Here is a 20353-nt window from a genome sequence, read left to right on the forward strand (position 1 = left end):
GGCGATGTTGTGTCACGGGTGGGACTCGATGATCCCACGGGGCCTTTTTCCCAACCCGGCTGATCCGGCCGAGGGTCCCTCACGACCCCCACCCTGTCCCTGCCCTCACCCAACATGGCGGGTCCCGCCCTGCCCTCACCCAACATGGCGGGCCCCGCCCTCACCGCCCCGCCCCGCGCCTGCGCAGCGCCAAGGGCACCATGGCGGCGCTGCGGGCGCTGTGGCGGCTCCGCGGCCCCGCCGGGCTGAGGGCGCTGGGACCCCGCCTGGGCCCGGCCCCTGCCCGGTGAGAGCCGGGGGGGCACCGGGGAGGGATGGGGGGTCTGCGAGGGGGATCGGGGTGTGTGTGTGGGTGATCCATGGGTGTCCCCCCACACACACACCCCTTGACGACCCTTCTCCCCCCCGTCACGGTCCTTGTCCCCCACGCCAGGTCGCGGCAATGGCAGCCCGACGTGGAGTGGGCGCAGCAGTTCGCCGGCGCCGTCATGTACCCCAGCAAGGAGACCGAGAAGTGGGTCCCGCCGCCCTGGAACGGTGAGGGGAGAGCCGGGGGGCGTGGGGGGACGTGAGGGGGTCCCCAGGCCTTTGGGGGGGAGGGATGGTGTTGGGGAAGGAGGTCAGGGCACTAAGGGTGTCCTGAGGCATTTGGGGGGCCCCGAGGAAGGAATTCAAGGCCTTGGAGAGGTTGTCAGGTGAACTCAGGTGAACTGAGGCGTTGGAGGGGGGTGCCCTGAGGAGGAAGGTCAAGGTTTTAGGGGGGTGTCAGGTGCCCTGGGGGGGGATCGTTCTGTGCCACTGAGCCCTGTCTGAGAGGAAAGTGTGTGTGAGGGGGTTTATCCTGGTGTTTTCCCTGTTCCCTGACTCCCTCTCGCCACTGTGTGCCCTGCTGCCCCCAGACAAGGACCCCGTGGCTCACAAGAAGGTCTCCAGCCTGACCATCAACTTCGGGCCGCAGCACCCGGCGGCTCACGGGGTCCTGCGCCTGGTGCTGGAGCTGAGCGGGGAGACGGTGAAACGCTGCGACCCCCACGTGGGGCTGCTGCACCGGGGCACCGAGAAACTCATCGAGTACAAAACCTACCTGCAGGTGGGACCCCCTTCTCCACCCTCAACAACCCCCTGGGTGGTCCCTCCAGCCCCCATCCCATCTCAGGGGTTCTGTTCTTCCCAGATCTTCCACCTCCATTCCCAATTCCCATTCCCAAGCCGGGCTTGCTCCCAGCCCTGCCTTCCCCTCCCAGTGCTCCTTCCCAGCGTTTCCCTTCCCTTTTCCCACAGGCCCTGCCTTACTTCGACCGCCTGGACTACGTGTCCATGATGTGCAACGAGCAGGCCTATTCCCTGGCCGTGGAGAAGCTGCTCAACATCCGCCCCCCTCTGCGGGCCCAGTGGATCCGAGGTTGGTGTGGGGGAGCGTCTCAGCATTCCTACATTTCTGTAGACCCCCCCAGGATTAGGGAATCACCCCCTTTTTTCCTCTCCCCCCCCCCACCCCAGTCCTGTTCGCGGAGATCACGCGGCTGCTCAACCACATCATGGCGGTGACGACGCACGCGCTGGACATCGGGGCCATGACCCCCTTCTTCTGGATGTTTGAGGAGAGGGAGAAGGTCTGGGCTTTGTGGGGGGGCCCACGGTGCTGTCCCACCCCTCCCACAGTCCCCGGTGCTCCCCAGAGTTCCCAGTGACCCACCCCGTGTTCCTGGTGATCCTCCCGGGCTCTCCCAGTGCTGCCCAGTGCTCCCAGTGATCCTCAGATTCTCCCAGTGCTCCCAGTGATTCTCAGACTCTCCCAGTGCTCCCAGTGATTCTCAGATTCTCCCAGTGATTCTCAGATTCTCCCAGTGATTCTCAGATTCTCCCAGTGACCCTCAGGCTCTCCCAGTGTTCCCAGTGACCCTCAGGCTCTCCCAGTGATCCTCAGGCTCTCCCGGTGCTCCCAGTGACCCTCAGGCTCTCCCAGTGCTCCCAATGACCCTCAACGTCTCCCAGTGACCTTCAGGCTCTCCCAGTGGCCCCCCAGCACTCCTGGTGTCCCCCATCGTTCCCAGTGCTCCCCCATCGTTCCCAGTGCTCCCCCAGCACTCCCAGTGCTCCCCCAGCACTCCCAGTGTCCCCCAGTGCTCTCAGCACTCCCTCAGTGCTCCCCAGTGTCCCCCAGTGCCCCCCAGTCACCCCCCAGAGTGCCAGGGGGGCCTGAGCAGACCGGGGGTCTCCTGTGCCCTCGCAGATGTTCGAGTTCTACGAGCGCGTGTCGGGGGCGCGGATGCACGCGGCCTACATCCGCCCCGGGGGGGTGCACCAGGTAAGGGGGCTCCTCTGGGACCCCCATCCCTGGGACCCCCCTCCCAGGGGTCACCCCCATTCCCCTGGGACCTCCTGTTCTTCCTGGAACCCCCCCAGGGACAGCCCCCCATTCCCTGAGCCCTCCACACCCGGGACCTCCATTGGTCCTCCCCCTGCCCACATTCCCTGGTGCCACCTGAGCTCCCACCTGTCCCCCCAAACCCCACCTGAGCTCCCACCTGTCCCCCCCAAACCCCACCTGAGCTGCCACCTGTCCCCTCAACCCCACCTGAGCTGCCACCTGTCCCCCCCAAACCCCACCTGAGCTCCCACCTGTCCCCCCAAACCCCACCTGAGCTGCCACCTGTCCCCTCAACCCCACCTGAGCTGCCACCTGTCCCCCCAAACCCCACCTGAGCTGTCACCTGTCCCCCCCAATACCACCTGAGCTCCCACCTGTCCCCTCCAACCCCACCTGTCCCCCCCCACCCCGTTCCAGGACCTGCCCCTGGGGCTCATGGACGACATCTACGAGTTCGTCAAGAACTTCTCCATCCGGATCGACGAGGTGGAGGAGGTGAGGGGGCAGTTTGGCAATCTGGGGAAGGGGTGGGGGACGGGTGAGGGGGTTGCCAGGGCCACGTGCCAGGTGCCCTGCACAGGTGCCAGGTGTGCCAGGTGTGTCCCCCCCCCCACCAGATGCTCACCAACAACCGCATCTGGAAGAACCGCACCGTGGACATCGGGGTGATCACGGCCGAGGAGGCCCTGAACTACGGCTTCAGGTGAGCCCCCCCTGCCCCTCCCCGTGCCCAGGCAGAGTGGGCAGGGGCACGGCAGAGCCCTCAGGTGTGTTTCTGGGGGGTTCCCAGCGGGGTGATGCTGCGGGGCTCCGGCATCCACTGGGACCTGCGGAAGACGCAGCCCTACGACGTCTACGACCAGGTGGAGTTCGACGTCCCCATCGGCTCCCGAGGGGACTGCTACGACAGGTGAGGGGACAGGGTGTCCCTGGGGGGCTCTGGGGCACAGCCATCCCCCCTAACCCAGTCTCTTTTCTTTTTGGGGTGCCCAGGTACCTGTGCCGGGTGGAGGAGATGCGGCAGTCGCTGCGGATCATCCTGCAGTGCCTCAACAAGATGCCCCCCGGCGAGATCAAGGTGGATGACGCCAAAATCTCGCCCCCCAAACGGGCGGAGATGAAGGTAAAAAGGGGTCACTGCAGGGTGAGCAGGGGACATTTGGGGGACACCGGGGGCAGGTGGCACCCAGGGCAGGGGACACCTGCTGTAGGATCCTCCCCTCTCTCTCCCCAGACCTCCATGGAGTCCCTGATCCACCACTTCAAGCTCTACACCGAGGGCTACCAAGTGCCCCCCGGGGCCACCTACACGGCCATCGAGGCCCCCAAGGTGACACTTGTGGCCGTGTGATGGGGGCAGGGGTGTCCCTGTCCCCATCTGCGCCCCCAGCCCTGTCCCTGTGTGTGTGCCCACGTCCCTGTGTGTGTGCCCTGTCCCCAGCCCTGTCCCTGTGTGTGTGCCCACGTCCCTGTGTGTGTGCCCTCATCCCCAGCCCTGTCCCTGTGTGTGTGCCCCTGTCCCCAGCCCTGTCCCTGTGTGTGTGCCCCTGTCCCCAGCCCTGTCCCTGTGTGTGTGCCCCTGTCCCCAGCCCTGTCCCTGTGTGTGTGCCCCTGTCCCCAGCCCTGTCCCTGTGTGTGTGCCCATGTCCCTGTGTGTGTGCCCATGTCCCCAGCCCTGTCCCTGTGTGTGTGCCCCTGTCCCCAACCCTGTGCCCGTGTCCCCAGGGGGAGTTTGGGGTGTACCTGGTGTCCGACGGCAGCAGCCGCCCCTATCGCTGCAAGATCAAGGCCCCCGGATTCGCTCACCTGGTGAGGGACAGGGGACACCTGGGGGGACACCTGGGGGGACAGGGGACAGCTGGGGGCACAGGGGACACTGGGGGGACAGGGGACAGCTGGGGGGACAGGACAAAGGGGATAAAAGGTTTAATTGGAGGTTCCTGAAGGGAATCTGTGGTTCGATTGGGGGTCCCTGAATTGTTGGGGTCCCTGGGGGGGTCTGTGGGTTAACTGGGAGGTCTCTGGGAAGGTCTATGGGTTAACTGGGGGGTCTCTGGGGGGGGTCTGTGGGTTAACTGGGGGGGTCTGTGGGTTAACTGGGGGTCTCTGGGAGGCTCTGTGTGTTAACTGGTGGGTTCCCCCCCGTGCCAGGCGGGGCTGGACAGGATGTCCCAGGGCCACATGCTGGCAGACGTGGTGGCCATCATCGGTACGTCCTTCCCCTTTTTTGGGGGGGCTCTTCCCACTTTGGGAGCCCCTTCCATGTTTTTTGAGGGAGGGGCTCCTTTTCCCTTTTTGGCATCTTCTTCCCATTTTGGGGGAGCTCCTCCCCCATTTTGGGGTGTCCTGACTCTGCCCTTCCCCCCCCCCAGGCACCCAGGACATCGTGTTTGGGGAGGTGGATCGATGAGGTGGGGGGACACCCCCTGTGTGCTGCTCTGCTTTTGGGGGGGTCCCCTCCCTCTGCCTTGCTTTGGGGGGTCCCCTCCTGCGCCCCCCACTTTATTTCTGGGTCAAATAAAGGCTAAAGTGGGTCCTGAGTGTCCTTGTCCCTCCCTCTGTCCCACGGGGGTGCAGCTTCCCCTTCCCTGGGGGGGCTTTCCAGTCCCTCCCCCCCCTCAGTGTGGGGAGTGGCTGGAGGGGTGGTGGCCTTGGGTGACACTTGGGGACAGCAGGAGGGGGGAGGGAGGAAGTGGGAGGAGGGGAGGGAGGGAGGGAGGGAGGAGCTGCTGCGGTCACTTCTGACCGGCCTGGCCTGGGGGGACACCCGGGGTTGGGGGCCATGGGCAGGGGGGCTCCTGATGGCTCCTGGGCATCCTCACCCTGCTGGGGGCCCACCCTGGCTGCAGGTGGGACCTGGGGGGCAGGTTGGGGTTTTGGGGGCCCAGGGGAGGAGGGAGGGGTTGCAGGGGATGGGGGGCTCAAGGGATGGAATTAAGGACATGGGGAGGGGTCTCCTGGGAATTGGGGTCCCTGGGGGTGGGGTCTCGTGGATGGGGGGGCACCCAGGGAGATGGGAAGGGGGGCTGAGGAATGGGGGTCCTGGGGAGGGGGATGGGGGGAGCTGGGCACATGGCTGAGATTTTTGGGGTGGCCCAGGGTTTGGCTCAGGGCTGGTCTCAGCAGGTCCCCTCAGGGGGTCCCGAGGGGCTCAGGGGCTCTCAGAGCCACCCTCTGGGTGCCACCTCCCCCCCCGGTGCCACCCATGGGGGACATCGGTGCCAACCCCCTAGACCCCTCTGCCCTCACCCCCTGGGGCCTCCCAAACTTTTGGGGCCAGAGAGGGGGGTGTCACCTCCCTGCTGACCCAGGGACCCCCCCCCAAAATCCCCCCAGGGGGTCTGGTGGAGCCCCAAATCTGCTACGTGTTGGACGCCGTCCTCTTCCTCTACAGCCTCGTCCTCACCGGCCTCTACTGCCGCCTCAGGGTGAGCCTGGGACCCCCATTGCTGGGGGACCCCCCCTCATTCCTGGGGGTCCCCCCTGGCGTGGGGGGGCTTTTCCCTTTATTCCTTTTTTCCTTATTTTCCTCACTTTTGATCCCTCCCCTCCCAGTTCCAGGCCCGGCGAGCACGGCGAGCAATTGAACAGGTAAAGGGAGGTTTGGGGTAAATGGGGGCAGGGGAGGGTGGAGGGGCTGGGAGGGGGGTTTTGGGGGTGGTCCTGCTGGGCCTCCCCTCCCTCCCCTCCACTTCCCAAGGCTTTTTACTTTCTCTTTGCAGAAAAAGGAAGAGGCCATTTATGCCGTGAGTGGGAAGGGGGTTCTGTCTGTCCTGGGGGAGAGGGGACATCCAGGGGGTCTCCGGCTCCTTGGGGGAGAGAGAAACCCCCAAAAAACCACGTCCATAACCCCCCCAAACCCCACAGGGTCTCAGCTCTGGGAACCAGGAGACCTACGAGACCCTGCAGATGAAACGCTCGTGATTCCCTCCCCTCTCCTCAGCCTCTCCCCTCTGTCCCCAACACCCGGGACCCCTGAGCCCCTTCACCCCTCCCCCGATGGAAAACTGGCGCTTTTCCCCACCCTTTTACCCCAAAAATGGCTGATTTGGCCCCAAATCGCAACCCTGCAAATCTGGAGGGTTGTGGTGTGTGTGTGTGTGTGTGAAGATTTTAGGGGCTGCCCTCACCTTCTCCCCCGCCCCCTCAATTGGATGACAATAAACACCATTTCTCCCACTTTAACCAAAAGCTGCGTTTTGGACCCAAGGGCAGGGAAGGAGTTGGGAAGGGGTGTGGGGGAGGGTCCAGCCCTTTCCCCAGGAAAGAATGATCTTCTCCTCGGGGGTCTCAGGGGCAGTTTGGGGGCCCCCAGGCATCAGAAGCACCCCCGGTGCCCCCAACCCCCACCCGGGACCCCCCGGTGCCCCCCTGTGTCCCCAGGGCTGCTCCCCTTGGCCACGGCGCTGGTTGGGCCACAGGGAGGGAACAGAGGGGCTTGGGGGTCCTTTGTCACCCACGAGACCCCCCCGGGGACCCCCCCGTGTCGCCGGTGCCCCCCCCACCCGCGACGGGGAGCGTGACGTCATGGGGAGAGGCCCCGCCCCTTCCCACGCGCGGAGGGGGCTCCCTCAAACCTCGCGACACTCCGCGCGATCCCGAGATTATAAATAGCCCCGTGAGCGCGCCCGGCCCTCAGACGCTCCAGGGAATCCGAGGGGTTTTTGGGTCCCACTCTAAGGGAAAAACGGCGCTTCCCAAAGGCCAAACAGCGCCACGGCCGCCAGCGAGCTCCCGGAGAGACGGAATTAGCGGGAGGAGGGTGTTAATAAATAATAAAACGCTGTTTTTGATCCTCCCTGCTGCCGTTTGGAGGAGGGAATTGGGAACGTTCTTTGGGGGCCTTCCTGAAGGAGCTGAAGGGGCCGCAGAGGGACACGAGCCCTGGGTTTGGCTCTGGGGGGAGAGCCTTTGGAATGAGGGGTCCCCAGGGGGGTTCTGGTGTCCCCTGGACGCCCCCAGGGCTGTCCCACAGCTCCGGGTGGGCCCTCGGCGTGGTCCTTGGCCAGGGAGGCTTCAGGGATGCTCTGGAGCCTCCCAAAAATCCAGCTGAGAGACATCTGGACCCACCTCCAACCAACTCCCCTCTTTGGGTGCTTTTCCCTGGCTGCCCCTCACCAAAAACCGCATCCCCTTCCAGCAACTTCATCCCCTTCCTTCTCCAGCCTTTCGGGGATCCTACGGGAAGTTGTCCGGGGGGAAATGATGGATTTAACGATTCCCACCATCCCCACATCTCCCTCTTGCTGCGGACACACCAGCCCTGCTGCTGCAGAGCTTGTTTTCCCCCCCTTTCCCCGCTCTCCTCCCCACCCCTTTCCCTGTTTTCCACTGGGAATTAAATAAAAAATACACCGGGAGGGCTCGGGGCTTTTCTGCTTTGGGGGGGGTCGGGGAAAGGTGCGTGGAGGATCAGAGGGAGCCCGTGGAGATGCCCTGGCAGCTCCACAACCCCCGCAATCGCTCCCAGACCCTCGGGAGGGGGGCTCCTCTTCCCGAGGCCGGTTCAGCCCCGATCTCAGGGCCATCCCCCCTCAGGTTTTGGGTTGGTTTTGTTTTATTTTTGGAGGGGGGGATGAGGTGTTTTGGGAGCAGCCCGGGACGCTCCCTCCGGGAAGGGGCTCCGGAGCGCGGCTCGCAGAGGGCCGGGCGGGCTCGGCGGGGGCTCCGCTCCCGTTAATCCGGGCACTGCTCCCCGCCCGGTGCCGCAGGGTCGGGGGTCACCGGCAGCCCCCGCCATACTGCTCGGCATCCTCGCCGCCGCTCCCGCCGCCCCTCCGCTCCCCGTTCCCCGCCGCCGCCAGCACCACCGATTAACCGGCGGAGAGCTGATTAACGCTCCGGCCGAGCGCCCCGCGATGCTCCGCGTCCCACGGGCTGCGGCGGGAGGCGGCCTCGCTCCTCCCCGCCTCTCCCTCCGCTGAGTCTTCCCCCCCACTCCGCCCGAGCCGCGCTCTCCGGAGCAGCAGAAATGGAGGGGGAATTGCCCCGCGGCAAAGCCCGGCTGCCCTCGCTGCTCCTGGCGCTGCTGGGGCTCGGGCCAGGTGAGTGCGCGGACCCCCCCCCATCACTCCTCGAGCCCCCCCCAGGCCCGCGGGACGCGCGTGGAAAAGAGGGGGAGGTGGGCTCGGGGCTGGGGGAGCCCCCATCCCGCCCCTTCCCACCCCGTCCGCCCCGCGGGTTGGGGTCTGCAAGGCCGATTCCAGCCTCAAGGAGAGGTTTGGGAACGACACCCCACACCTTCGGGGTCCGTCCCAGTTTCTGTCGCTCCCCCGCCCTCAGAGCCCCGAGCCCCTGGGGCCGCTCCGGATCCGCCCGGGAAGCGGCTCCTTACGTAAAGCGGGAGCGAGGAATCCCCTTTAATTCCCGGCGTGCTAATCCCCGCGCTTGATAATTCCTGTAAATACCTCCCGATTCCTACGGAAAAGCATCTGATAGTACAGGCAGATTAATTTGGGGGGGGGGGGGATTTTCCCGGCGGTTAATTGGCCTCACGAGAGGGATGGGCCGGCGCCCAAAGCACCGGGCAGCGTCACAAGGTGATGCCAAATATCTGCCCCAGCTCGGTGGGGAAAAGCCCGTTTTTCCGCGCTTTTTGCACTTCTCCGGCTGCTTTTCGGGACCAAAATCATTTTGCACCAGAACGTGGGGAGCGGGGAGGGCGAGGGAGAAGCGAAACCTCGGGGTCGGGGTGAATAAACCCGAGGTTAAAATCGGCCCCCCCCTCTTCCCCCCCGGAGAGCTGTTTTTTTGGGGTCTGATGAACGCTCGAGTCGGGCTAATCCAGCTGCCAAACGCAGCGAGCATCAACATATTTATCCTCCTTCCCTCCCCGCCTCCAACCCCCCCGCGGATCCTGCAGCGGAGCCGGGGCTGCGGAGCCTCGTGTTCCAAAAAATCTGGGGTAAACAGGATGAGCCGGGAGGACGCCGGGGAGGCGCTTGGCGGAGGCCAAGGCTTTTTCCCGGCCCTCGTTTCCTCCGGCCGCCCCTCCGACAGCGCGGGGGAGACCGGCGGGGACCCCCCCGGGGCGGGCATGGAAGGGAAACCTCCCAGGAGGAGGAGGAGGAGGAGGAGGATGCTCTGGGGTGGGGGGGTGTCCGGCCGGCTGATGGATGGACGGACCGACGGACACACGAGCGGCTCCATCCTTGGCAGCGAGGAAATCGGGAAGGGAGAATCTCTCTGAGCTCCTCCGTGAGGAGAGCGAGGGGATTTTGGAGCATCCTCATCCCCCCAGACACACACAACATCCCACCCCAAGCTCTGTTTTGCTGCTCGGGCTCTGCTGCGGCTTCACGGGGCCCCAAAAACTTTGCGTTTTCCCCACTGAGAAGTGTTTTGGGAACTCATTCGGGTTGGAGCCCGGGCTGGAGGAGCGGGAATCGAGCCCGGGATGAGCGGGATGAGAGCAATAAAAGCTTCCAGCGGCTCGGAGAGCGGAGCCCAGAGGCGGCTCGTCCTGGGGGGCTGCCGGAGGGGTTTACATCGAGCGCACGCTGCGCTGGCCGCGTTTAATCTGCTTTTAAGGGACGGGCTCGGCTGTTTCTGCCTCCTTTTGGGAGGGGAGCGGAGCAGGGGGGACGATCCCGGGAATTCACGCCCCGTCCCAGCCAGGACGGAGCTGATGCCGCTCGTCCCATCCCGCCTCCCCCGTTCTGCGTGGGAAGGGGAGAGGGAGAGAGAGAAAAGGGGGGGTGTTCTCCGAGGCAGAGGGGCGTGGGGGGATGCGGGGGCCGGGGCCAGCGCAGGAGACAGCTTGGAAGTAGGCGGGAGCTGCCAGGAGCGAGGGAGGTGGTGCCGAGCGGCTCCTGGCATCGGGATTTTTGCAGGGAGCTCAGGATGCTGCAAAAGGCAAAAAAAAAAAAAAAAAAAAAACCACCCCAAAAACACCCGTGATGGATGCTCAGAACGTGCCCCTCGGGCCCAGCCCGCTGGGAGAAGGGAGAAGCTCCATCCCTGTGGGAATGGCCCCGATCCCACAGGTTGGAAGGGACTCGGTCCCTCCCTGGAGGTGCCAGGAGTGAGGGAGGTGATGCTGAGCGGCTCTTGGCAGCAGAATTCTTGGATCAGGGACCTCTGGATGCTGCCAAAAAAAAACCACACAAACCACCCGCGGTGGAGGCTCAGAATCTGCTCCTCGGGCTGGGAGAAGGCAGGAGGGAAAGGCTCCATCCCTGCGGGAATCACGCACCCCACAGGTCGGCAGGGGCTCCATCCCTGCCTGGAACCGTCGAGCAGCTCTTGGCAGTGGGATTTTTGCAGAGATGCTGCAACTAAAATCCCAAACCCCTCTCCGTGGTGGAGGCTCAGGGTCTGGATAAGGAAGGAAAAGGCTCCATCCCCGTGGGAATCACCCGTCCCACGGGCTCCCAGGGGGCTCCATCCCTGCTGGCCCAGCACCCTCAGCCCACAGGGACCCCCCAGCTGCCCCCAGCCCGCCCCCTTAACCCTTGTCGATCTCCCGCAGGGCTCTGGGCCGAGGCGGACAGTGAGGTTTTGGAGGTGTTGGCTGGGAATTCCTCCCAGACTCTCTTGGAGCGTTGTTCTGGTGAGAGCCTCGGGCTTCGGATATGTGGGGGCTGCCCCCGCATCTGAACCTCGCAGATCCTCCGTTATCTTTTTGAGCCTCCGCTCCCCGAGCTTGGCACCCCCTTGGGGGGCACCCGCACCTGATCCTTGCAGACCCGGCGTCCCGAGGGGGCACCCGCACCTTGAACCCGTAGAGCTCTCGTAGTTTTTGGCTTCTGGTCCCTCCAGCCCAGCGTCTTTCCCTCTCTTTTTTTTTATTTTTTTGGGGGGTACATCCCCCCCGTCCCGGCTTGGGTAGGCACCAGCGGACAGAGCAGGGCAGGAGATGCTGCTTTGAGGCTTTCCCTGAATGTCCTCCTGTCCCTCCCTGCCTTGTCCCCCGCCTCGTCCCCTCGCTGTCCCCAAACGCCCCTGGGTGACTCTGTCCTTGTCCCAGAGCTGCTCTTCGGCCAAGCCCGGGCGCAGCCCCAGCAGGTCAACGGCGTCCTGGGGGGGTCGGTGCTGCTCTCGCCGGCCCTGCCCCCCAACAAGACGGTGAAGGAGATCGAGTGGAGCTTCTCCGCCGGCACCGGGGCCATGATCCAGGTGGCCGAGTTCAGCCGCGGCGGCTTCGAGCGGCCCGACCCCCGGGACCGCTTCGGGAACCGCCTGGAGAGGCACAACGAGACGGCGCTGAGGATCCGCAGGTTGGAGAGGGGCGACAGCGGCGTCTACGGGGCCAGGATCAAACTGCACCCCGCGCTGGTGGAGGATCAAACCTTCAACCTCTCCGTCTACGGTGGGTGCTGAGGGGACACAGGGAAAGAAAGCCCAAAGTGGGAGCTCTGAGTCCCTTTGCGGGTGGGGAGGCTGAGCGCGGAGCAGCGCTGGGGAAGGAGGGGTAAATAGAGAGCCCCGAGGGTGGGAAATAATCCCTTTGCAGGAGGAGAAACCGAGGCGCTGGTGGGGGATTTGGGGATAAATAGAAAGCCCCGAGGGCGAGCTCTAAATCCCCTGAGAGTGCGGGGGAAAGGGAGGAGCAGAACAACGGTGGGGTTGGTTGGATGAGGAGCCCCGAGGGTGAGAATTGACCCCTCTGCGGGTGGGGAAACTGAGGCACAGAACGACGCTGGGGTTCGAGGAGGGGTTTAAAGCCCCGAGCACAAACACTCGACCGAGGGGGGGGGTTTAGACACTCAGCGGCCCAAATCCTGCCGTGGGGAGGTGCTGAGCCAGCCCTTCCTCGGGCGCAGAGTCGGTGCCGAGCCCCCGGACCCGCAGCCAGCTCCTGGCCAGCACCGTGGAGTGGTGCAACCTGACCCTGCAGTGCCAGGGCTCGGGCAAAGGCGCCGTCAACGTCACCTGGAAGCGCGACAGCCTCACCTGGGACCTGCTCCCCGACCGCCACCAGCTGTCCCCGGACGGGACCACCCTGAGGGTCAACCTGCCCCCCACGGCCGCCAACGTCACCTACGCCTGCACCGTCAGCAACCCCGCCGACCAGAAGGTCGCCCTGTTCGACCTGCAGACCATCTGCCAGGGAGGAGGTGGGGGAGACCCTCACCCCGTGGAGGGGAGGGGGTGGTTCTTGTCAAGGGGTGGGCACAGCTCAGGGTGTCCCCTCTGTGCCCTGGCAGGGGGACAAACGTCCTTCTCGACGTCGGGGTACATCGTGCTGACCCTCATCCTGCTGGCCGTGAGCCTGGGGGGGGCCTTCTGGTGCTGGAGGATGAACAGCGAGAAGGCGTCGGATCCAGGCAAGAGGAGACCCCCCCCCCGACCACCTCCCACTTTCCCGAGGGGTCCTGGAGGGGCTGGGGAGCAAGGAATGGGAGGGCTTTGGGGAGAGGGGGAAGAGGATGGGGAAGCGAGGAGGGGGCTGGGGAGTGGGGAGGGGGCTTGAGGGGAGGGAGAGTGGAAAAGAAGGGAAGAGGCTGGGGAGTGGGGAGGGGCTGGGGAGCGAGGAAGGGGCTGGAGAAGTGAGGAGGGGGCTGGGGGAGTGAAGAAGGAGCTGGGGGAGTGAAGAAGGGGTCGGGGAGCGGGAAAGGGGCTCGGGGGAGTGGGAAAGGGGCTCAGGGGAGTGGGGAGGGTCTGTTTTCCTGGAACTCTCGGGCTCCCTGCAGCCGCCACCCCCACGGTGCCCGCCGAGGAAAGCCCCTCGGAGCCCCAGTACACCGACATCGTGTGCAGGAGCCCCCCGGAAGGTAATGACCAGGTGAGGCCCCCGGAGGGGCTGCGTGGGGGGGGTCACAGTCACAATTTGGGTGCGGGGGAGGGTCCCACAGAGTCAAACCGGGGGTCCCGACCACGCCGGGGTCACAGCCGTGGCAGAGCATCCCACGGGGGCTTCCCCGGGGGGGGCCAGCAGGACCCTCATCAGCCCCCCCCAAATTGTGCGGCAGGGCCCGAGTCACCCCGAGAATAACCAGGAGCAGAGCTCGCCGCAGAAAGGAGCAGCAGCAGCGGCCGCCCCCGGCCAGGAGCAGCAGCAGGGCCAGGCAGCGCCAGGGGACACGGCCGAGGAGGTGACATAGACCCTCAGGTGCGGGACAGGGGGCACAGGGGGACAGGGGGACAGGGGGACAGGGGGGACAGGGAGGAGGGTCTGGCAGCGCGGGGAGCGCTGAGAGGGGCTCCTGTGTCCCGCAGGTACCCGCAGGGCCGGAGCGCCGGGATCTCCTGGAAGGGCTGTAAAAGTGCGTCGTGTGCCAAATCCCAACCCTCCAGCCCCTCCCCGGCGTCGGCTCCGGGCTCGGGAGGCTCCAGCGCGGGACTTCAGCCGGACGGACCCTTTTCCCACCTCCCGACCACCATCACCACCATCCCCCTCCCCTCCTCCTCCGGTTCATCTCCCACCTCCTTCCCCGGTGCCCTCCGAGACTGTTTGGGGAGCGGGATCCTGGACCGAGGCGGTGGCGGCCGAGCTGGGGGTCCCTCCGTGGTGTCCCCCCCCACCCCCTCCGCGTGCTCCGGGATGCTCCAGGATGGGGAAAACCTCCTGGATTCGCCCCCTCCTCCACGCGCTGCCGCCGCGGGACTTGGCCTGGGTTGGGGATGGGGTTTTTGGGGGCACCAGGGAGGGCAAGGGGGGGGACATGGCGGGGGACACTTTGTGGCACGGCGGGACGGCGATGAGCCCCCCAACCCCCCCGGAGCGCGTGGACCTCCGCTCACCCCACCCCCCTCTCCAGCCTCGGGCTCCCCCCGGGGTCTCGCAGGGACCCTCCGTGGGGAGATGCCCGCGCGTGGGGGACGGGGGGGGGGAACTGCCAACCTACCACTGCCAAAGGGACACGGAGCGGGGGGGACACAGCGCGGTGTCCCCCGACCTGCGGGGGTGAAGAAGAAGGACCGTCCATCGCCGGTGCAGAGCCACGGGAAACGCCCCCTCCCTCCCTTCCCCTCCTCCTCGCTGTTCCGTGCACGGAAAGGGGGTCTCACCGCCTGCGTGTCCAGCACCCACTGCCACGGGGACCCCCGCCCAGACCCCCCCTCCAACCCCACCACTGTAAAAACAGCAAATAAATGTTGGTGAGATCGCGGGGGAGCTGCAGGAGAGGGAGGGGCGGGCAGGGGCGGGCACAGCGACACGGGGTGTGTTGTGGGTGTGTACACGGACACGCGTGTGCGCTCCCAGGGCCACATGGACCATCCTGGGGCCGTGTGGAGCGTCCTGGGAATGGGGAACGGGACACTGGGGATGCAGGGGACGGGACACGCGGGATGAAGGGCACAGGAGCATCCCGGGAGTGGCGGGCGGGACACCCCGAGCGTGGGGTTCAAGGAGCATCCCAGGACCGGGAGTCCAACGGGGATATTCCCAAGCCCCCTCCCCCGGATTTCCAACCCCTCGTGACCCCCAGCCCGTCCCCGCCACAGGGACAAGGACTCCACTCGTGGCTCAGCCACCCCAGATGGTTTTGTTTGCCCAGAGCCGGCTGCATCCGGCCCGTCCCTCTTCCAACCGCACCTGGTTCCAGGTGGGAAACAAAGGCCGGGAGGCAGCAGTGCTTTGGGAAGCGGCTCCGAACCCCGGGGGAACCCGGGGAGCGGGGAGGGGTGCAGATCGCCCCGACCCCCGCCGGGGTTTTTGGGGCAGCGCCGCGCGCGGGGCTCGGCGTCGCCCCCGCCGTGTCCTGCGCTCGCCACTCCCCTGCGAGGTGGTTTTTGGGTTCGCGTTCCCTTCCCCGGGGCGCTCAGAGCCGAGCTCGGTGCGTTTGGAGCGATGTGGGAGCGCCCCGGGCTCCCCCGGCTGCTGGTCCTGCTCCTGGGAGTGGCAGGTGGGTGCGGGGGGGTGGGAGAACAGCCCCCCTCCCCAATTTTTCAGAGACCTCGGAGCGGTTGGGAGAGAGCCGAGAGCGCGACTTTGGGTCCCGCACGAGAAATGAATTTGGGGGGGTCCGGGGGGGGAATCCGTGAGGTGTCCCGGGGGGAAAAAGGAGCAGGAATGATGTCCCAGGGCACCGGTGGTCCCTCAGGGAGGGGAGGGGGGGTAGGGGGCGTCGCTCAACCTCCCCTCCCTGATTTCCCGCCGCCCAAAAATCCATCCCCGAGGGGCTCGTGGTGCCCGGAGGGGCTGGGTCATCCCCCGGGGGGGGGCTGTTGGGACCCCTTGGCTGGGCCAAGCCCGTGGTGTGGGGGGTCCCAAAGTGATCCCCCTCCTCCTCCTCCTCCTCCTCAGCAACACATCCCGTGAGCCGAGTGGGGGGGGGGCGATGAATTAACCCCCCCCCCCAACCCCCCGAGGCTGCGGCGGGGCTGCGGTTTCTCGGCCCCGCTTTTCCCCCTCGCCTCGGCTCCGTCTCTGCAGAAGCGAAGTGGCCGCGGGGGGAGCGAGAGCGGGGCCGGCCCCGGGCAGGGCAGGACGGGACGGGGGCTGCGGGCTGGGAACCGTCTGTCGCTCCGTCCGTTCCCCCAATCTCACCCCGGGGGGGGCTCCTGGCGAGCCGTTTCCCCAAGGTTTAGCCTTAAAACCCTGCCCCTGTTTCAGCCCCACGCGGCGGGGAGAGTTTCCTCTACCTGTGCCGGGACGAGGCATCGTGTGCCCCCAGCATCCCCCCGATCCCAGGGGGTCCCCAGCCCCGAGGGTGGTCCCTGGTCGGTCCCTGACCCTTGGGGACATTTTCTGGAGGTTTAACTTTAAACCCACCCGGTCTGAGCCCCACTCGGGCTTAGGGACGATGGGGGCTGTGGCGTCCCTACTGTGGGGGTGACACGGAGGGGTGGGGGGGCATAGGGTGACACCAGGACAAGGCCCCGCGAGCCCCCGGGGTGTCCCCAACCCCCTGAGAGCCGGGAACGCCGCCAGGGAAAGGGACGGGCGTGGGGGTTTAAATTAATCCCTCCCGGGAGCTCCCGTGAGTCAGGCCCTGGTGGGCAGGGCACCCACGGGCACCTCGGGAGGGGAGAGAGGGACAGAATGGGGCTGGTGCTGGGGGGGGTCTCCATCCCCCACGCCGTCCCTGTCCCCACCAGGTGCCGTGGACGCTCCCACGCGGCTCGTGAACGGCGTGGCGGGGGGGTCCGTGCTGCTCTCCCCGGACCTGCCCCTCAACGGGACGGAGGTGAAGGAGGTCGAGTGGGCCTTTACAGGCGTCGGCAGCGTCACACGGCTCGTGGCCGAGTTCGGCCGGGGTGGATTCGAGCGCCCCGACCCCCAGGATCGGTTCGGGGAGCGGCTGGAGATGCCCGACGGGAGCGCGCTGAGGATCCGCAGGTTGGAGAGGGGCGACAGCGGAGACTACGAGGTTCGGCTTAAACTGCACCCGGCGGTGCTGAAGGCGCAGAAATTCACCCTCTCCGTCTACGGTGGGTGCTTGCAGAGCAGCAGCAGCTCCTGGGAGCGCCCTCCCAGCCCCCGCTGGGAAAGGGGAAGGGAAATCGCTGGGGCTGCCGCGGAGCATCCTCCACGGGGATGGTCCCGGCTCTCTGGGACCGACCCCGGCCCCGGCGCTTCCCCTTTTTCCCCTGGGAGCTCTCCCTCTTTATCTCTGCCCTTCCACCCCGTGCCCGGGGCGTGTGACGGGGGTTTGTTTGCACCTCAAACAGATCCGCTGCCCGAGCCGAAGATCCGCAGGGAGCAGCTCTCCCTCTCGCCCCGGCAGTGCAACCTCACCCTGCGGTGCCAGCCGCCCCCGGGCACCAACGCCACGGTGTCCTGGCACCCCGGGACCCCCCCGGGACAGCCCTGCGGGGACAGCCAGACCCTGTGCCTGGCCCTGCCGCTCCCCGCCTTTAACTCCATCTACACCTGCGTGGCCCGCGGTCCCGCCCAGGAGCGGAACGCCTCGGTCCATCCGCACACCCTGTGCCCTCAGCAGGGTAAAAAAAAAACCCCCCTGAGACCCCTCCCCAACCCCCCCGGAGGGTCCTGGAGCCCAGCACGGCTCGTCCCCCGCAGGCACGAGGAGCCACGCGGCGTGTCTGGTGCTCGTGGGGGCCGTGGGTGCCGCAGCCCTGCCCGGCATCGCCTGGATCTGCTGCAGGAGGAGGAGGAGGAGGAGGAGGAAGAAAAAACCCGAGGGAGGTGGGCACTGCCGGGCTCTGAGCGGGCAGATGGGGTGGGAAAAGCCCGGAAAGGTTTTTTTTCCCTTCACTCTTGATATTTTTTTTTTTTTTTTTTCCAGGGGTGTCAAGCCCCGGGAGGGAAGAAGGGATAGAACGAGAGGAGACGGCCCCGGGTTCAGGTTGGACACCTGGTGGTGGTGGTGGTGAGTTTTGTCCCTGGAAAAACGGGGATAAATATAAAAATATAAAATTATGAATAATTAATATATCATTTAATATTAAAATATTAAATATAAATACAAAAATATGAAATTATAAATATAATATAATACCTAATATAAAAATATTAAATATAAAAATATAAAATTATAAATAATTAATATAACAATTAATATAAAATATTAAATATAAAAATATTTTTTATATATTTTTTTGGTCGCTCTCTGGGTGTGGACTCGACCACCCCAGAGGGCTTTTCCAGCCTCGGTTATTCCCGGGATTCTGCCCGCCCTGGAGGGGCCGGGATGGCTCCAGACCCCCCCTCCAGCCATCCTTGGGCTCTCTCCTCTCTCTCTTCCCCCCCGTAGGTGCCCTCGCCCCCCCAGAGCTCCTGTACGCCCAGATCCAGAGGGGAAACCCCCGGGAGCCTCGCGAGGGGGTGAGTCCTGGGGGGATGGGGGGCCCAAATTCTGAGCCCCCCTCCCCTCCCTCCTCCTCCTCCTCCTCCCCCTCCCCTGGAATTGGCTCGGAACTCCCGGGCAGGGGACACCAAAGGCCACTTCCAGGGCCACCAAGTGCCCGGGGGGGGCCGTCCCAGCTCGCCCACCCCCCTTCCCGAGGCTCAGTGGTGTGAAAAGGGGGTCCTGACTTATTTTGTGCCCCCCCGAGCAGCAGGAGCAGCCCAGGACCATTTACTGCGAGCTGAGGGCGAAGGTGTGAGCGCCAGGTGAGCCCTGGGGGGTCTGTCCCCTGTCCCTCCCCCCCCAGGGGGGGTCAGTTCTGTCCTCACCCTCCTTTCCCCCCCCAGCAGGACCCCCGAGCAGGACGGGACCCCCGCGATGTCCCCTCGTGTCCCCCCCACGCGGGGCCGGCCTGGGGGGGTCCCAAATCATCCCCCCCCCCCGTGTTTTGGATCAATGAGCTCAATAAAGGTGGAATAAAAAGAGGTGGGGGTGGATTTATGGGGGGACCCCGACACGGGGGGGGGCACCGGGACCAAAGGGGCCCCCCAGGAGCTGCTTCGAGGGCAGGGAAATGGGGGAATTCTGCCCAGCTGGATCCCTGCACAGCTGGATCCCCATAAACCAGGATCCCCGCACAGCTGGACCCCTGCATTTTTATATTCTATATTTTTTTCGGAGGGTGTGTGTATGGGGGGGGTTGGAACGAACCACTGCGAGCCTGGATCTTTGTTTATTTATTTATCTATTTATTTATTAGGTGGTGGGGGAAAGCGGGACGATCCTTTCCCCCGTGATGTTTTTATGTTATTATTCTTTATTATCATTATTATATATATTTTTTTGGTGGGGTGGGTGTGGAACGAACCGCTGCGAGCCTGGATTTTTTTTTATTTTATTTCTTTTTTTTTTTTGAGGAAGGGCAGGATGATCCTTTCCCCCGTGACGTTTTTATGTTATTATTCTTTATTATCATTATTATATATTTATTTTGGGGGGGGGTGTGGAACGAACCGCTGCGAGCCTTTTTTTTTTGTTTGTTTTTGGAGGAAGGGCAGGATGATCCTTTCCCCCGTCGTGTTTTTATTTTATTACTGTTTAGTTTTATTATTATTATTATTTTGGGGGGGGGTCGGGCCGTCCCCCTCCCTCACCGGAAGCGGAAGCGGCGCGGGGGCCGCGCGGGCCGGAAGCGCGTGGGCGGTGGCGGCGGCGGTTCCGGTTCCGGCGGCGGCGGCGGCGGCGGCGGCTCCGGGGGAGGCTCCGGGAAGCGGGAACGGCTCCGGGAACCCCCGCCGGGAGCGGCTCCGAGCGCGCCCAGGCCCCGCACCCGCCACATCCCCGCCCGCTCCGCCACCCCCCTCACAGCCACCCCTCCCCCAAAAACCGGGACCCGCCCGCGCCGCCCCGCAGGTGCGAACCGGGAGGGTAACGGGGGGAGTGGCGGAGGGGGCGGCAATGGAGGCGTTTTGGGCGATGGAAGGGGGACAAACCGGTGGGGGGGCAACGGGGTGGGGGCGGTGAACGGAGGCCCCGGGGCGGGGAGGGACCGGTGAGAGGCGGAGGGGGTGGAAACGGGGAGGGAGGGGGCTCGTTTACCACCCCCACGGTTACCAGGGAGGAATAAATGAACCCCCAGGAGTAAACATCGGACCCCCCGGTTACCGGGAGCGGTGAACGAGACACCCCCGTTACCGGGAGGGTAAACGAGACCCCCGTTACCGGGGAACATTAAACAGGACGGCCCCCGGGTATCTCGATTCGAGGGTAAACACGGACCCCCCTTCCCCGGTTACCGGGGGCTGCAGGAAGGACCCGCCCGGTGCTCCCGGCGCGGGGAGGCCGCGGGGGTCCCGAGGCCGTGTTTGGGGGTGTTCCCGGTGTTTCGTTCCACCGCGGGGTGTGGGGGGAGCTGGACGGTTCCCGGGTGGATCCAGTTGGTCCCGGTTGGTCCCGGGTGGATCCCGGTGGATCCCGGCGCTCCCCGTTCCCGGGGTGGGAGTGGGGGGGGTGTCTCTGGTGCTGTTTCCCGGTGGGTTTCCCGGTCGGGGCGGCTCCCCCCGGGGGCTCGGGCGGGGCCGGGGCGGGGCCGTGCCGGGACAGGCCGGGACAGGCCGGCAGGGGCTGTAACGGAGCGGCCCCGGCCCCGGCCCCGCCGCGGCGGCGCCGAACGCGGCCCCTCCCGGCGGGCCTGGAGCCCCTCCCGGCGCTGGGAAACACCGGGGGGGTCGAACAACCCCGGGGAGGGGGTGAAACAACCCCGGGGAGGGGGGATCTGGTCACT

General features: G+C 65.4%; 4 protein-coding genes across 8 annotated transcripts; all 4 read left to right on the forward strand.

Moving 5' to 3' along the window:
• The first annotated feature begins 185 nt into the window (after positions 1 to 185).
• Positions 186 to 4911, forward strand: NDUFS2 (NADH:ubiquinone oxidoreductase core subunit S2). Its single transcript, XM_050330475.1, has 14 exons — positions 186 to 286; positions 434 to 537; positions 900 to 1090; positions 1282 to 1402; positions 1501 to 1613; positions 2234 to 2308; positions 2789 to 2866; positions 2989 to 3074; positions 3162 to 3281; positions 3365 to 3494; positions 3606 to 3701; positions 4097 to 4180; positions 4523 to 4580; positions 4744 to 4911. Exons 1-14 carry the CDS (start codon positions 201 to 203, stop codon positions 4779 to 4781), a joined length of 1380 nt encoding a protein of 459 aa, XP_050186432.1. The 5' UTR covers positions 186 to 200; the 3' UTR covers positions 4782 to 4911.
• Positions 4912 to 5153: 242 nt separating this feature from the next.
• FCER1G (Fc epsilon receptor Ig) lies at positions 5154 to 6429 on the forward strand. The gene is made up of 5 exons (XM_050330314.1): positions 5154 to 5220; positions 5708 to 5799; positions 5927 to 5962; positions 6094 to 6117; positions 6239 to 6429. The coding sequence occupies exons 1-5, from the start codon at positions 5154 to 5156 to the stop codon at positions 6293 to 6295; spliced, it is 276 nt and encodes a 91-aa protein (XP_050186271.1). The 3' UTR covers positions 6296 to 6429.
• A 1569-nt stretch (positions 6430 to 7998) lies between these two features.
• LOC126647871 (SLAM family member 9-like) lies at positions 7999 to 14279 on the forward strand. Of its 2 annotated transcripts, none has more exons than XR_007630677.1 (7): positions 7999 to 8415; positions 11340 to 11681; positions 12136 to 12429; positions 12520 to 12639; positions 13006 to 13086; positions 13285 to 13424; positions 13532 to 14279. XR_007630677.1 is itself a non-coding variant. In XM_050330454.1 (7 exons), the coding sequence occupies exons 1-6, from the start codon at positions 8343 to 8345 to the stop codon at positions 13414 to 13416; spliced, it is 1053 nt and encodes a 350-aa protein (XP_050186411.1). In that variant the 5' UTR covers positions 8014 to 8342; the 3' UTR covers positions 13417 to 13424; positions 13532 to 14279. The 2 variants fall into 2 exon arrangements, 1 of the variants encoding a protein (XP_050186411.1); XM_050330454.1 differs by having other exon boundaries at positions 8014 to 8415; positions 13006 to 13097.
• Positions 14280 to 14670: 391 nt separating this feature from the next.
• Positions 14671 to 18744, forward strand: LOC126647860 (T-cell surface antigen CD2-like). 4 transcript variants are annotated; one of them, XM_050330437.1, is made up of 8 exons: positions 14671 to 15162; positions 16358 to 16690; positions 16931 to 17203; positions 17283 to 17408; positions 17509 to 17592; positions 17977 to 18047; positions 18281 to 18335; positions 18417 to 18559. In XM_050330437.1, the coding sequence occupies exons 1-7, from the start codon at positions 15108 to 15110 to the stop codon at positions 18326 to 18328; spliced, it is 990 nt and encodes a 329-aa protein (XP_050186394.1). In that variant the 5' UTR covers positions 14671 to 15107; the 3' UTR covers positions 18329 to 18335; positions 18417 to 18559. The 4 variants fall into 4 exon arrangements, with proteins under 4 accessions (XP_050186394.1, XP_050186395.1, XP_050186391.1 ...); XM_050330438.1 differs by having other exon boundaries at positions 17509 to 17568; XM_050330434.1 differs by having other exon boundaries at positions 16931 to 17408; positions 18417 to 18744.
• The last annotated feature ends 1609 nt before the right edge of the window (positions 18745 to 20353 follow it).

The sequence above is a fragment of the Myiozetetes cayanensis genome, unplaced genomic scaffold, assembly GCF_022539395.1.
Source record: "Myiozetetes cayanensis isolate MyiCay16 unplaced genomic scaffold, myiCay2020 scf41, whole genome shotgun sequence".
NCBI lineage: Eukaryota > Metazoa > Chordata > Aves > Passeriformes > Tyrannidae > Myiozetetes > Myiozetetes cayanensis.

What these genes read in the sequence shown, in the direction of transcription:
- NDUFS2 (XM_050330475.1), top strand. Translation starts at nt 201, where the DNA reads ATGGCGGCGCTGCGGGCGCTGTGGCGGCTCCGCGGCCCCGCCGGGCTG. An exon ending in CGAGGGGACTGCTACGACAG is followed by an intron (nt 3,282 to 3,364) that starts GTGAGGGGACAG and finishes TGGGGTGCCCAG; the next exon opens with GTACCTGTGCCGGGTGGAGG. An exon ending in CCCCCGGATTCGCTCACCTG is followed by an intron (nt 4,181 to 4,522) that starts GTGAGGGACAGG and finishes CCCCCGTGCCAG; the next exon opens with GCGGGGCTGGACAGGATGTC.
- FCER1G (XM_050330314.1), top strand. Translation starts at nt 5,154, where the DNA reads ATGGGCAGGGGGGCTCCTGATGGCTCCTGGGCATCCTCACCCTGCTGG. An exon ending in GCCTCTACTGCCGCCTCAGG is followed by an intron (nt 5,800 to 5,926) that starts GTGAGCCTGGGA and finishes CTCCCCTCCCAG; the next exon opens with TTCCAGGCCCGGCGAGCACG. An exon ending in AGGAAGAGGCCATTTATGCC is followed by an intron (nt 6,118 to 6,238) that starts GTGAGTGGGAAG and finishes CAAACCCCACAG; the next exon opens with GGTCTCAGCTCTGGGAACCA.
- LOC126647860 (XM_050330434.1), top strand. Translation starts at nt 15,108, where the DNA reads ATGTGGGAGCGCCCCGGGCTCCCCCGGCTGCTGGTCCTGCTCCTGGGA. An exon ending in GAAGAAAAAACCCGAGGGAG is followed by an intron (nt 17,409 to 17,508) that starts GTGGGCACTGCC and finishes TTTTTTTTCCAG; the next exon opens with GGGTGTCAAGCCCCGGGAGG. An exon ending in GACACCTGGTGGTGGTGGTG is followed by an intron (nt 17,593 to 17,976) that starts GTGAGTTTTGTC and finishes TCCCCCCCGTAG; the next exon opens with GTGCCCTCGCCCCCCCAGAG.
- LOC126647871 (XM_050330454.1), top strand. Translation starts at nt 8,343, where the DNA reads ATGGAGGGGGAATTGCCCCGCGGCAAAGCCCGGCTGCCCTCGCTGCTC. An exon ending in CTTCAACCTCTCCGTCTACG is followed by an intron (nt 11,682 to 12,135) that starts GTGGGTGCTGAG and finishes CCTCGGGCGCAG; the next exon opens with AGTCGGTGCCGAGCCCCCGG. An exon ending in CGAGAAGGCGTCGGATCCAG is followed by an intron (nt 12,640 to 13,005) that starts GCAAGAGGAGAC and finishes GGCTCCCTGCAG; the next exon opens with CCGCCACCCCCACGGTGCCC.